The 16,205-nt window shown below is 31.3% G+C and overlaps 1 protein-coding gene and 1 long non-coding RNA gene across 21 annotated transcripts in view; both read left to right on the top strand.

Annotated features, from left to right (window-relative positions):
- The window catches only part of LOC128158970 (muscle calcium channel subunit alpha-1-like), a 99,613-nt gene extending 83,944 nt beyond the window's left edge, over nucleotides 1-15,669 (top strand). For 18 of the 20 annotated variants that reach the window (XM_052821984.1, XM_052821969.1, XM_052821985.1 and 15 more), the window contains 6 exons: nucleotides 116-262; nucleotides 347-527; nucleotides 1,593-1,692; nucleotides 5,210-5,436; nucleotides 12,284-12,580; nucleotides 13,977-15,669. In XM_052821984.1, the coding sequence (XP_052677944.1) occupies nucleotides 116-262; nucleotides 347-527; nucleotides 1,593-1,692; nucleotides 5,210-5,436; nucleotides 12,284-12,580; nucleotides 13,977-14,018 (994 nt within the window). In that variant the 3' untranslated portion in view covers nucleotides 14,019-15,669. The remainder of the gene's footprint in view (nucleotides 1-115; nucleotides 263-346; nucleotides 528-1,592; nucleotides 1,693-5,209; nucleotides 5,437-12,283; nucleotides 12,581-13,976) is intronic. The other 2 variants (XM_052821980.1, XM_052821983.1) reach the window with 1 other exon arrangement.
- LOC128158975 (uncharacterized) lies at nucleotides 5,461-9,135 on the top strand. Its single transcript, XR_008240080.1, has 2 exons — nucleotides 5,461-6,606; nucleotides 8,502-9,135. It is a non-coding gene; the product is annotated as an uncharacterized LOC128158975 (long non-coding RNA).
- Nucleotides 15,670-16,205: the final 536 nt, after the last annotated feature.

Below are 16,205 nucleotides of genomic sequence, written 5' to 3' on the forward strand. Positions count from 1 at the left end.
AATAATCAGAATTAATCAGAAAAGTCAGAAACATTAAATGTTGCTCTATATTCTCACTCAAAGAACTGAAAATTTTCTTTCAACAGTTATCTATACAGTGTTTATATTTTTGCAGTGGAATTTCTTCATCTGAATCCCACCGAGACATGCTTCCTCCCAGGAGTCCTACTAGTCAACAAGATTCAGAGCCAGAAGCTCCTCATTGGGACAAGTACAAACCACAGGACATCACCAAGAAACAGGGCCTCTATGTGTATAGAGAGTAAGTAGTTTCTGAATCATTTCTTATGTTGTTATTCAAACTTTTTGTATGACCTTAACCAATACACTTTTATAATTTTTATAGCCTTCCACAAGAGGACAGTGATTATGAAAGAGATCATGATCATGCTCCTCCCACCCCTCCACCCAGGAAATTAAGTCGCCGTGGAGCATCACTACGTTTGGCCTGCATAGGGAAACAGCAGAGTGATGAAAATCCTTTGATGAAAAAGATTGCAGAACCACTTAAGCTTGCTCAAACTCAGGTATATTGGATTTATTTCTCTTTTCTTTCCTATTTTTCCTTTTTATGATTTAACAAAGAAAAAACCCCTTTTCATCCTGCTCAATGAATAAGAATTAAGAGAGATTAAGTTCTTGAGCTTGCTCAGACTCGGATATATTGGCTTTATTTCTCTGTATTTACATTTTCCAGTGTCTTTGCCTGTGAAAACACTATGTATCAATTTTGTACTATATAACCCATAACTTCAAATGAAGCCATATTGAGGCGAGCGGGGTTTGCTTATTTATAATTAAATATTTAATTGTACAATGGTTTAAAATTATATAAATATAAGTAATAAGAAATCATTCTTTGAATATTAGGAGGTGATAATTTCGGTCGGGGAGTGATCAAATCTATCATAAAGCCCTTTGGGCTTTATTGGATTTGATCACGCCCCGACTAAAATTATCACCTCATAATACTCAAAGAATGATTCCTTATTCCTTATTTCTTTCCTATTCTTCCTATTTATGATAACTGTAATGAAGAAAAAGTTGTTTTCATCCTGTTCAATAAACAAGGATTTAGATATCATGCTCTTATGTTATAAACTGGTCCCTTGAATCAATCAATCGACCTATTACATGTAATGTTTTAATCAACAGCTAAAAATAACTTTTTATTTGAAAATCCTCCTGAAGGGCTATAGATTAGGGATAAAAACAGTAAAAATGGATGCAATCTGTTGATATCTTCCACAAATGTCATTATTCCCTTGCATCTGACAAACAAAGAACTGTAGATTTTCTCTTAACCAATCCCTATAGTTTATCCATCCAAATTGGCCAGTTTACAGAAGTTGCAGGTTTCATTTAATAATTCTACTTTGGCCATTGAAGCCCACAAATACTGAACCCTGATTCGAAATATCACTGTAAAATAATGACAACCTCCCAACACATAAAATATTGAACCCTGGTTCAAAATGTCACTGTGAAACTATGACTAATCCTTACCCAATAAAATATTGAACCCAGGTTCAAAATATGACTGTGAAATATTGTGAAATGAATTTTTTTAAAAATTTTTGTTGTTGTTACAGGCCATGGCAGTAGCAGGATTGACTAGCGATGGTCGACAACGACCCAACGAATATCCTAGAACAGGGCTTCCACTCAGCAGAGCTTCCTATCAAAACACAGGTCAGCAGTCATAGATGTATACGCTAAGCACAACCCTTGGTTCTTTTTACCAAACTAAAAGCGTAACAATAAATACTAGAAGAACAGACCTTAATCATCACTAAAAAACCTTCTTGTTTGTCATTTCAACTTGAATAAATATTCTGTGTATTTTGATGTTTTTTAATAATAATGCAATAATTTTGCACAGCCATTGCACCAATGTATATATGTTAACCTCCAATGGTGAAAAAGAGGAAGATTTGAATTCAAAAGCAGTAGCATTGCACGCAGACTTTTTCGCATCTCTGAATAGTTATTAGAAATATCAACTAGAATTAAAAAGAATAATATGTTGAACAGTTACTTGATTTTGCAAATCAAATTGATTAAAAGATTGGAAACAAAAAATCTTCGTGTGCAGCGACTCTAACAATTGCTATTGTTAATTAAATATAGATTTAGTTGCCAAAATTTAACAAATAAGAGAAGTAAAAACTTGTAGTAAATCGTTTATTCTTTTTCAATTTCAAAAACGAGGTTGAACTGCTTATCATATAACATGCAGTGTTGCAATTAAAGGCAAGTCTAAAAAACTATATATGATATGGGCCTAAGATGGCCCCCTAAAATTTTACTGTAATTCTATGTTTTCTTTGTACGTATATTTATATATGATGTCTCTACATAATGTTTATTTTGATTCAACTACCAACAATGAAGAAATATGACATCTTAAATACAACTTTTTCCCCGCCATTTTTGCATTTTTAACTAAAACTTGAACAAGCAAAATATTTCAATCCGAGATGTATCTAGCCGAGGCAATAAATTTTCCTTATTCAAGCATGCGCTTTATATTTCCCATTCATAAAAAGATAAGAAAAATGTCAATTTTTGACTGATTTTGATTGATATATAGAAATAGCGTCACTTCTGACGTCATATACTGCCAGTGAGTGCAAATAAATCAAATAAATAGGTGAAAAATATATTTTACATCAACTCTTCTGAAATATAACATTTTATTGTACCAGAAACACTTAAAAGATGGCAAATTATGGTGGCCAAGTTAAACTTATATCATATATATAGTTCTTTATGGCAAAGTTACAAGACACATTCAGTCATCATTAAACCACGTGTAGAATAGCAAAGATTCCTTGTTTTGTAACTAACGCAATCTTCTTACACCGTTTAATGTAGAGCATGTACCTAAAATCATGATTCATTATGCTTAAAAAAGCATTGGTATACCCTTACTAATTTCAAACCACACTTCCGGTAGATTTTCTGACCACATGGCTTCCAAAATGACTGTCCATCAAACAACAAATCAGATTTTGATAAAAGCGGTAGAATAAAAGCGTTACGCGGGAGACATAGTTAAAAAGTGGTAGACTTCTGCATAAAGCGGTAGAGTTAACATGTATGACTAATGAATAAATGACTAAGCCTTGATTTAGCATAAATCAAGAAAGTTCTGGAGATATCCTTTTAACTGGGTTTTCCAATGGAAAAATCCAGTTATTGAAATGGTGAAAAGGGCGGGCGGGCGGGCAGCTGCCAAAAGGGTTCTCTTCTTGTACGGATAACTCCTCATACAGTTTTCAAGATAGGAAGTTGTTCTTTTGCAGATCAATCGTACATATATAAGAGGTGTGCATATTGATAGTTTTTTGATTTATGATAATTTATGAAAAGAATACCAGTTGTTGAACTTAGTCATTTTTATGCAGAATATTGCAAATAGAGTTGCCCTATTGTACGGATAACTCCTCCTTAGTCCTACAGTTTTCAAGATAGGAATTTGTTGTTTTAATAGCAGATCAATTGTACACTGTCAGAGATATGCATGTTGTATGGATTTTGATTTCTGATAACTTATGAAAAAATGCCACCTGTTGATCTTAGTTATTTTCATGCAGAATTTTAATTCCAGAATAAAGTTGATTCTATTCTTAAATCAAAACTTCAAGAGTTATTTTTCATGGATTATATTTTCGAGGCTTATTTTAACAGTCCATGCGATAACCAGTTTAAATTGGTTTTGGAAAACAGCTGTTATTGATGTTTCAAATTAACTTCCTCTGTGATCTGCAATTTATACTGATTTATTTAATAAAATAATTGATTTCATCAATAAGGGAACGTAAATATAAGCATTAAGTGATTTATTTTTGGCTCAATTCATAATTTGCTAACATATGCTATTCTGTTCGTCTACTCACCTTATGGCAGTTATTGACAGGACAACGTCAAAAATGAATTGTTGAATGCTATATTGAATATTAATAATATGACAGAGATATTCATTGCGAAATTATTTCAAATTATAAAAATAATTTTACTGCAGTTAAATTTTTTTATTGACTTGAGTTGTGCCTATCTTCATAAAATAATAAAGGAGTATTGTAAAATGTATTGTACACCACCCTTTATTTTCCTGCTAGAAATATTTTCATGATTTGCAGAAAAATGTGCAAAAATTATTGCCATGTACTGGTCCTGTAATATCTCTCATTATCTTAAAGCAATATGAGCGGCAATTTTCATGTTGAAACTTTCTTTTACGAAAAATATGTTTTTCTTCTAAAATTACCAAAAAAAATCATGGTTTTAAATATCTGTAAGCTATATTTTTGTGGGAAAGGCTGTTAAGAAGCCTTTATTGGAGCAAAATTGAATTATTGTCGTCCTGTACAAAAATTGATTTGCTAGATATTCCTTATAATAGATATCTTTCTTCTGACAAAAATTAATGAATTTTTCAAACTTTATTTACCATATAAGTTTAAGTTACACACAGACTTATCATACGAGCAGGTTTCTGCAGCAAAATAAATATCTAAAAAATACAGCTTATATTGCTTTTAAGAGATAATTAGCATTTCTAAGCAGAATGTGTGGTATGTGTATGTATGAAGTTTTTGCATGTAAACTTTGACATGTTGGCTATATCTCAAGAATTGTCTATATCTTTGGCTTATGGACTTTCATTTATTCTAAAAGAAGGGTATTGGTCCTTAGGCCTATAAGTCTAGAAAGGGGATATTGATAAAAAATAAATGCTAGTAGTGGTTGCTAGTAATCTTCTCAAGTATCAGTGAGTATATCAGCAAACTTACACCTAAGAACTTAATGTGTACTACTACGTGGTTTTAAGGTCACTTCAAATTTGACATATTAGAAATGATATTTTTAAAAACTGAAATATTTACCACTTTTAAGGCTAGGATCATCAATTCTTGTCAGTTGATGAATCTTAAGACCTAAAGATATGTTGATCCAAAACGTTATTGTAAAGGATGATCAACATCTGGCAACATGAGCTGATAATACATATGCGAGGAAATTGTCCACTGGTTGTTTGTTAATACATTTTTCATAAATCTACACAGGTATAAAAATGCAATATGCAATCTACAAATATAAAGCACACAGAAATGAAAACATAAGTAAAGTGTCATTTGATATTATATGCATGCACTGCTTTAGCACTTTAAGTACTAACCCGCATGTATCGCCTTATTTTCAGCACATCTCACATTCTCACGATCAAACTCCGTTATTGAAGGCCACAGCATGTCACCAAGACAGAACATTCATAGAGGGTCAGACACCATGGCTTTTGATGACCAGACAGGCATGTACTCCCGAACAAAGGAAGCAGGACCTCTCATCATACCCAACTATGTACTGGCCAATCAGAGGTATCGACAGGGCAGTCACACCAAGTCAAGTGCTGAGAGCCTCGTAGAAAAGGTACCTTACTTAAGACAAGGGAATTTAAAGTGATACATTGCTTTGAAAATATAGAATGATATGATATTCTAAGCAGTAAAGTAATGAGGATAAACAATTGTTTCCATAGAACTTTTGTAACATTTTTAAAAATGGGTTAAGAGAATGGCAGTTTACCATTGACATTGTGCCATTTCAGATCTATGCATACATATCACTGCTCATGATTGATGTATGCAAATGGAAGACCTTCTTGTTTCTTAGTTTTTCCCTAATTATTTTTTTTTCTTATGCATTTTTGTGCATGTGAGTTCTCGAGAACAGCTTTGCTGATTTTTATGAAACTTACAGAACGGATATTGATCTGCAATGGGTTATTGCAATTTTTCTTGATGTCGTCATTTTCAGTTTTAGGATATTGATGTTTTAATGATTTTAAGAGGGTCGGCTTGTCAAGGGATTTTCTCCTAAATGAATAAAGATATTAAGAGTCAAAATCAGCAAGCATCGAGCATTTTGTGAATAATACGGAAAGTGACATAAAAACAATAATGATTAAAACACATATAAAGATAATCAGAATGAAGATTGTATTAAAAATATTTGGGTAATTTTTTTATTATTGGTGTTGTTACTATGAAAACCACGTGCTTTTAGACTGACTGATTTGTACTTCATTTTAACATGAAAATTGTTGTATATACAAATACAATATTATGTTAAATCATCTTAAAACTCTATCAATAATTTTTTATACTACAAAACACTTTGCTGTAATCTAAACATTATTAAGAATTTACATTTACTTCATCCTTTGATATTTATACCCGTTTTATCTGGTTAATTTTGCATGCAAACACCAGTCAATTTAGTGCACTTTTTATAACATTCTACAACCATGTCAAGGTTAACAAACACTACATATTTATATAATGACATTTATTCTAGAAGAATCAATTAAAAAATCTTTAGGCAAATCACCCGTTTATAAATAAATACCGATTTTATACACCTGGAAACGTGCAAGTTTTACTCTAATAACCTCCCTTTAACATGACTCTCTTACGAAAGGAGGTAAAAACGGCATTTTGTTTACATTGTTTACATCCAATATTTCAACGGAGCTGAAGTGAGACGACTATGGATTTTAGTTTCTGGATTATAGAAGTGTTAATTTAGTTCATGATCATGGTAAGTGACAACTTTTACTGGTTTCTTATTTTCTACAAGCAAACATTTCTTTAACGGGAGAAATAGTGGATGCTGTAGATCTTCGTGAAAATTCGGATTAACATGTCAATGCACACAAGAGAAATAATAGTTTAAACATGACAAAGAAAATTTATACGTGATTGCTTAGTGTACATAGTGTTTTGTGCATCAAGGAAAATGACAAAATTTAAATGAAAAATATATCAACACACATGTATAGACTATGGTAGCTACATGTATTTTGGTACATGTATTATACAAGTACATGTTTAAATGTATCTTGTGTGAATAATTGATCAGTCTTCTTATTATTCTATATGTTGATAATTAATGTTGTATTAATATAAAATCAACTATTTGTACCATATTGCTTGAAAAAGTCAAGATTTCTCACCTATATTTAATGAATTATAACAGTAAAATACTTTACTCTATGCGTTTTCAAGACAGTTTAATTAAGGTAATTATCCATACGTCACAAAACAACGTCTGATGTAATTCACGCGTTATTACGTCTTGTCCGTGCCCGATCTAATTGAGAGCTAGCGTTAAAAGGTGTAATTTAACGAGGCCGGGTCTAATTTGTTCTGAAATCAAGCTGACCTAGAAATTGATTCAAAACAAAGCTATTTAAAATACTGACAACTGCAATCAATTAGGCCTATTAATCAGCGAAATGAAAACTTGACTGGGTTGTGTTGATTGCGTACTCGTTTTGAAAATATAGACCTCTTACTGTTTTCCTGCATAAACATCAATGCATTATAAGGTTGAATTTTATCCAAATATTTGAACATTAATCCCCGAAAGTCCATAAACACCCAAAATGAAATCCTGACCGAGATCTATTCCAGTGCATAAGGGAGATAAATACACAAGGGGAAATAATTTGACCGATATCATCTTTATCCTTTTCGCTTAGCAACGAGCATATATATATTTTCCACACAAAAAATGTTTTTAGAATTAAAACCATATGCTGAAGAAAAGTTATTTCATTTTAAGAACAGTCTTTAAACCAGTTAAAAAAAGGTTGAATAGAGGTTTGTCTTAAAAGCATATCAGGTAGTTAGCATTATCCACGCGTGTGACTGCAATTTCTAAATACCGATCTCGATCCATTATACTTAAAGATTCCAAAAGAAACCATATTTTGCGATTTAAATAATACAGATTAATCAACAGTTTGTTTAAATCATGTTTTCTATTCAACAATAAACTAAACATATTTTTTAGAGTGATGAAATAATAAACCTATGCACAATTTTATTTTTACGGATCTTTTTTCAAAATATATATTTTAATGTTTTTTACCAAAAATACGCCCATTGTGATCCAGAAAAGGCCGGTCCTTTGGGTAATTTTATTTCCAATTGATTAAGGACGTTAAGGGGTAAATAATATCAATATTTCAGAGAATTCTGTACGTAAATAAAATTACAAGAACTTAAATTCGCTTTGAAAATTTAAATCATTTTATCTCATTTGTAAGCAGATTTATCTATATTTTAATAAATAAGCAAGTGAACAAAAAATTATTTGTTTTGAAATGATAATTCCTTCATTTTACATAGGATACAAGTCAAAAAATGATTTTGTGAAAGTAAAATTTCAGGCTTAGGCTTAGATTCATTATGTATGAAAAAAGCGCCGTTTTCCGCAATCGGTTCTTTTTTAGCCACGGCCATAGCTTTAATGATTCCGATGGACCAGCCAACTGAGTAAAATTTGATAAGAACATATGCTCATATACATGTTTGAAAAATATGAAAAAAATCTGTACGCATTTTATTTATCAAGTGGGGTATGGACCTTTACCTAAATAGGGGATGGAAAGTTATATTAGTTGTAACAGGTTCTTTGTTTTATTACAGACAACTTAGTGGGTTGTAAACAGAAAATGTGTCACATGCAAGCCAAATGAATCAACTCAAATGAGGATGGACACAAAAATCCACCATGTCTACACAAAAATTGAAATATTCACACCAGACAGATCAGAGAAATGCTTGAAATATTTAAATTTTGCAAAAAAAGAGGGTGAATGTGAAATTGCGAAAAAACAGACCAACGAATGCAACGAATTAAAAGTAAAGTTGACAAGGGATGATTTTCTTTAGCAGAATTTCTTTCATCCTTGAAGATAAACAGCTATGTTAGCCACTTTGTTCCACAGAAAAGAAGAGCTGGCTTTCAACTAAAACTGAAAATCTTATTATTATAAATAGAATTCAAAAACTATTTTTATTATATATGTATAGGGATATTTGGGTTAAATACAAAGGTAAAAAAAGTATTTCTGAACTATTTCAAAGCAAATGTATGCCTGACTTATACTCAGTGTCTACTTTTGAAAATAAAATGTGTTCATTTGTCAATGCTGATGCATAATGATTTATTACCACTTGATCATTTGAGTTGTTGAATTATTTTCATTGAAAATTATTACATCTTGAATACATGTACAAGAAAATGAATTATGGTAAAAAATAAAGTTGATATTCATAAGATTTTTTTTATTTGTGTTTACTTTACATTGTTAAATAAAGAAGGAACTCAATGTTAGATAGAGCATTCAGCAAGTTCTGCAGTAAAAGCAGTAATACAGGTTTATGTCAAGCTATTTGAACTGCCCTGATCACATTGACAAAATCAAGACTAAATAGGAAATGAATTCATGCATATGAATATAAACCAACAATTCACACATTGATATTAAGGCTACTGTACTATCTATATCAGCTGACTGTCAAAACATTTCTCTGAATCATCTTGATTTTAATTACAAATTAAATTATTTAAATTTTTTGCAGACCAATTCAATTTTATGTAAAATAATTGATTATTAGATTTTGAAGAAAAAATATTTCCCCATCTTAATGACAAAAAGTTTAAATACTGATCGAGTTGGGAGAGGGAGAGAACACTTTTTAAATGTGGCTTAGTAGATCAATTCTTAAAGTAAGCATATACATATATTGTTGATTGAATATTTCTATTGAGACAATATTTCTTATGTGAAATTCCTGCATGCGTGGGTGCTGGGAGGGGGCGGATATGACCAATTTAACTGAAACAACTATTGTCATTTATTTGCTATAGTTACATCCAAATAAGTTTCGAGGCGATATCACTGAAAAAAGAAACTATTGGGGACTGTGTTCAACTATAAAATCTTTATAATAATCAGATAAACATCTAAATTGGATATTTCGCATTCTGAGGAATAATTAAGTTACCTCCTTGATTTCTTTTTCTGACCTTCATTTTTTAAAATAACATCTCTGCACATACTTTTTCATGCAGCAATGTTTTTTTCTGAAATATACATATTGAAAAATGAATTATGATGACCCCCCCCCCCCCCCCACCATAATCTTTTGGTATTTCATTTTATCAGAACAACTTGAAATCTCTTAGACATGTTAGAGTAGACTGGAGATTCAGTATTACATATAAAGATGAAGAGCATATCTTTCTTCTAAACTGGGGTCACTTTAAAAAATTATGCCCTTCAGAGAGCTTTATAGGTGATAGACTTTCAGTATAAACTGCATCAAATACAAAGAAAAAGCCTGGAGTATTTTAAGCCATTTTTGTAAGAATTTTACATTTAAAGCCCTCTTTCTAAACATTTATATATGATATCTTATTTATGAATTGGAAAAAAAATATCCAGAAAACTGCATTGAAATCATAAGAAATTTAAACATTCAGAAAGCTTTTATTTCAGTTCACACTTATTATTTAAAGTTGGCTAGTTTTAAGTACAAAAAGGTCAGGAAAGATGCAACTTAAACAAAATATATATACATGTATTATATATATATTCATTTTATATATACATTCTGACCATCATTATAGTACTTAATGAAAAACAATATTGGTATATGATGTTATTGTTCCCATTTTTTGTCAAGAATATCGAAGTCATATTTCATTATGTTGAGAATTGCACTTTTAGTACAAAAAGGTCAAATCAAATGAACTCAGAGGGTAAAACCTGACCTCCTTCCCTTGCTTTTTTTGTACATAATATTTTCAATGATTGTTTTGTATACAGATTTTCACTAAATTTATGATTCAACCACATTGAGGAGTAAAATACCTCATTTATAAATGAAATAAATATTTTACCTTATATTTGCCCTTACGTCCGTGTGTCTATGTTTTCTAATTTTAGATGAAAATGAATGATCTTTAAAATGTCATTTTAAAAAAAATCCTTTATAAAATAGAAAATTTGACTTATTGTGCATTTTTAACCAGGGAATATTTTAAAAATAAGGTACAATATGATCTATTCAATTTAATAATACTTGGTTTTTATGTTACCTCTAACCCTTTGTAAAAGCTTAAAATGCAAATTTGATATACTTTTAAACCTTGTACAACTTTTTCCCCTCAAAGTTGCCTATGGATTTTATTTTGCATATATATAGTACAGATGATCACTAACAGAAATACATAATTCATTTTTCCAGCAGTGGTTGTAGATTTTTCATATAAAGTGATAAAGATGTGCAATTTTTGAAAATCGATAGGCGTCTAAATGCATGTTCTCTTCCTGTTGTCATGGCAACAATTACAATGAAATATTTAAAATTTTAATTTTTTCTAAAAATGGGAACCCTCAATCTAATTATAAATACAAAAAGCAAAATACTATATAATATCATGTAAAGGAATAATTTACGTAGATGTTTAGCTAAAATCATTGTTTTATTTTCAAAGATTTGTGCACCCGTAACTAAGGAAATAAATTTCCTTGGATACCAGTCCCTTACTATGACAAAAATCATTGTTTAACAGTGTTTTTGTGTTAAGTAGATTAAAATCTATAATATACAAGCAGCTTTTCAAAAAATAATTTTTCCACTTTCCATGGAATGCTTGATGCTTGTTGATTTTTACTCTTAAGTTCAAATTTTCAAGGATTGTACACCAAAGATAGTAGATACAATAAAAGCATTTTCATCATTTTATGACCAAAGGCATCAAAGATTGCTGAACTAAATAATTGAGATAAAAATGTATCATTATTGTTGTGGTTTTCTTTGAATAATATTATGTAATGACATGTAGAACAAATAAAAATTTATAAAAGAGTTTTCATTTAACATAAAGAGAAAGGGACTAACCCTTCAAATTAAGGGCAAAGAGGGCTTTAATGTATTTTGATGATAGCTCCCTACTGTGAAGCATTTTCATACACACCTCCTGTATAATGTTTGATGTGCACATAATATTTTTTCCTGATTTAAAGTGATTTAAAAAAAAAATTATATGTATCAACCAAAAAATATGAAATTGTACCATTTATTTACACAAGACTACCCCAAGATCAAGAATATATGGATAATTTCCATCAATTTCTACAATTTTCATTAATATTAACCTGTTAAGTGGTAAATAACACTCATGAACAAAAATGTCTGAAAGAAGAGAGAACCTGTTTGTCAAATTGCAGAGCTCAAAATTGATTGATCAAACAATGAATTTAAAGCAAAAATTAAGTGTAATGCAATCATTAAGTTAATCAGATTGAGTGTGGTGAGAAATACAGAGATACCAATTGATCTTTTTTTTAAAAAGCCTGGCATTTAATCATGATTCTAGAGTTTTCACAATGTTTGAGTTTTGCTTTTCTTTATAGGTGTTGACGGAGGAGGGTTTGGACCGCTATGTGGATGCTCACACGTTACAGCAAGAAATTGCAGAGGCCAATGACATGACAGCTGATGACCTGGACAAAGCAGCTAGAATGTTATTACACCCACCCGATGAAAACCACACCAGCACCACCCACCCAGGACAGAGAAGCCCTTACTATGAACACCTGGGTGGTTTTCTGGTGCAGGAGATGAAAGACTACAATTGTTACTCCACGAAGGATGACCTCAATCATAAAGGCTACAGCCAGAGCTCTTCTGAGCCAAGTGATGATGAAATGGTATTTGTCACCTCTTTATGATCCTTCTGTACCTGCATGGAGTTCTTTCTCAGATGCTGTTTCCTCAGATTTATAGTCATGCTGCAGGTCAGCAAGAGTTGATCAACTCACAACACTCGAGCAGTCATTGATTAATAGTAATCCTCTTCTACAAGGCTTATCCTCCCTGTGGTTGATGAGAAATCCTTGGGACAAAATTCAATATATATTACTTTCTGAGTGGTGCAGAAATTGATTGACTTCTCTGGCCTGTTGGGAGTGGAATATGCTTGTCTTCCATACTTATCAATGCTTGCCAAATAGGCTTACTTGCAGATTCTCATTTTCATTAGATTTACAGTAGTATTTCATTTTTATCATTATAAAGAATGAGTATTTCTGTGAAAATGGGCATCTTTAAATCAAGTTTGGTTGGCTTGTTATTGGCATAATTTCATCTGTATATTCTGATCATAAAACACCAAGAATGTGAAGGTTGTATGTACCAATACTCACCAGTTCTTTGTATTTTTAAGCAACATTTTGCATGTTGTATACCTTCTACCATTCTCTTGGATTTTTTATGCTTTTCTTCCACTGGTTGTACTTTTGGTGTGTACAGTTTTATTGCCATAATTGTATATATGCTTGAACTAATGCAAATTCCAGTATATCAGTTGTATATTGTAAATATGTTCAGCAAGCCAATTTGAGGTGGATTTTATCCTTTGTTTTGTGTGCAGAAAGCAGACTGTCACAAAAAAAAATCAGGATAAATATTCTCTGCTTCATGATGCATAATAGACTTGGCATCCATGAGATTTAAGTGATAGGTACATTGTCCTTTTAAGATTCAAACCAGCTGGTTCTGGTTAATTATTGCTTGATGCAATGTTTCTTTTGTATGTTATATTTATATATTCGATATATATTATGATATATTATGTAAATACTTATAGAATTTTATTGTGACTTTGTATACATTAGTGTTGTATAATTTGAAAGTCTTTTTTTATTTTTTACCATGAAAGTTCTTAGTCTGTGCAATAAGGAATTTTTTAACAGATGGATTTTGAAAGGATCAGAAAGTTTAAAGCTTGAAATGATTGCAGTGTTTTAATATGAATTGATGAATATAATTCAGTAGTAGAATTTTCCATGTGTATACAAGTATGGTTTAAGTGAGTGAGTTCTAGGTGTCACCTGCATGGGTTGGATTGTATGATGCCTGATATACAACAAAGCATGAATACTGCAACTACTTGTCAGAAGAACAACAAAATCCTTAACTCTCAGCACTTGCTGCCATTGAAATATCTATTTAAATTGACAAAAATATGAAATATTTTTATTAGAATGAAAATAGTGACAGTTTAAATGATCCTATGTAATTGTTTATTGTTTGCGGTATTTTCAGAAGTTCCGTTTGACTAGACATGCTCACAGTTTTAGATATTGACCTTTGGCCAATACAAGAAAAAACCAATCCTTCAACCCCAGCTGTGATATTCCTATGTTTGTGGAGAGACTGTGATGTTACCATAGAAACAAAAACCAAGCTCCAGACCAAACATTGTGATTTTCTGAATGTGAGAAATTGTTCCTTGCTAAATGACATCATAATTCATTCCGTAGTGCTTCAGGATTCATGTTTGTTTCAATTTTCATTGAATTTATATGGGTGCAAGACTCCACTGTTGGAGAGCATTATATACCCTTGGTTTTAAATACCAGATCTGCATTATTGTTTTATCATTTATAACACTCTGCATCAGAGAATGTGCAGCAAATGGTTGTCATCTGTTCATGAGTCATAAACTGGTCATTCTAGAGTAAATCTGAGATACTTGTGCATTGTCACATGAAACTTGAGAGAAATGGACTGTAGAAATGCTAAATTAAGCATTTTCAGTATCAAAATTTGTGTTTTATTATGGTACTATTGCATATTCCTAAGATAGTTTTAAAAAATGTTGTGTATGTGTCTTGTATAATTATATAAGGAATGCAAATACTTGTTTCATTTTAACCAGAAAAGACATGCATATACATGTGGATACATGTAGCAAGTGACATATTAATATTTTATATTCTTAAGAGAATCTGTTATTTTCGGTTGAATTTCAAGCCTTTAAAAAATTCTCATTGATATATCTAGATATCATCTTAATTATATGTATATTTGATATCTGGGTTTTTTATGCTTCTTGTTCATTGTCTTGAATAAAGCACTATTAGATCCCAATGTTCCAACATGATCAATACAATTCTGATTACTAAGTTACATCTCCCGAAAGGAGATTTACCAATAACTGACTTTGTATATATAAAGTAATACATTGTACATTGTATATGCACTTGTTCTTTCATTTGAAACATTATTTTCTATGATAGTGTGATGTTATTGGATTTGATTCATATATCTTAAAAACCTCCATTTTACAGCAGTGAACTCCACAGGACTAACAATAATTTTATTGCGATGTTCTTTATTTCATTACCTTCCCTTCCCCATACTTTATTTACATTTATGTGTGTTAAGTATAATCATGATAGAAATTGATTTGAATGGTGCGTGAATGTGAAAATGCAGTACACATGTACTGTTGTGAGATTATCACTTGAACAGCTATGAAACTGATCGTGATGTATATACAGAAAATTATTTATTACAGAAGATATCTTATTCATTGTTTGTTGATGTCGGTGGGCTTTATCGTAGACTCGTCACAAACGTCTTGAAGTCCAGAGGAGTCTGACACTTGATATTAAGCAATGCTTTGATGTTGTCAGCCAGTCTGTCTGTGATCATGCATGATGACTACAACCATTGGCCAGAAGTCTGTATCTGTCACCACAGTCCCAATATATGTCATGTTTTTTCTCATTGTTTTCTTTTTTAAGATGACTGGAACCATGCGACGCTTCTTTGCCGACAGCTCTTAATTCCATATTTTTATCTTTATGAGGCATCCATGGCTACAACCATGATGCTATCAGTTCTTGGTTTTCTTTTCATTGTGATAGATTTTATAATGACTAATGCCAAAACCTTAAGGATTGAAAATTTGTATCAAAAGTTTTTTTTAAAGTAAAGTATCTTAACAAACTTCAGTTGTTGTGTTTGATGCATTTTTCATAAACTTCAAAGACTGTATCTACTAGAACAGGAAGAACTAATCCAGCCCATGTGTTCAATATACAATAGAAATAGCTTATTACAACATTGTTCAGTCAGATTTGTTGATCAATTTAATTTCAAAATTAGGATACAGCGATCAATGACTCAAGAAAGCCCGAAATTAGGATACAGCGATTAATGACTCAACAAAGCCCAATTGGTCTTTAGCTCACCTAAGCTGAAAGCTCAGGAGAGCTTTACTGATCACCTTTTGTCCAATGTAACCGTAGAATAATGACCGGTGTCATTTTTTGACGCAGAAAAATGACCGGAGAGGGGGGGGGGGTCATTATTATACGAAGAAAAATTACCATTTTGCATTAAGAATAAGTGTCGTGTTCATAAAAATGAGCTCACTCTACGTGAAGAAAAGTGACCCCTGCAGAAAAATGACCTGCTTATAAATTTAAGTTTTTCAGTATCATTTCTTGTTTTTTTGTGAAATTTATTTTACAATATTGTAAT

This window comes from Crassostrea angulata, chromosome 8, assembly GCF_025612915.1.
Source record: "Crassostrea angulata isolate pt1a10 chromosome 8, ASM2561291v2, whole genome shotgun sequence".
Lineage (NCBI taxonomy): Eukaryota > Metazoa > Mollusca > Bivalvia > Ostreida > Ostreidae > Magallana > Magallana angulata.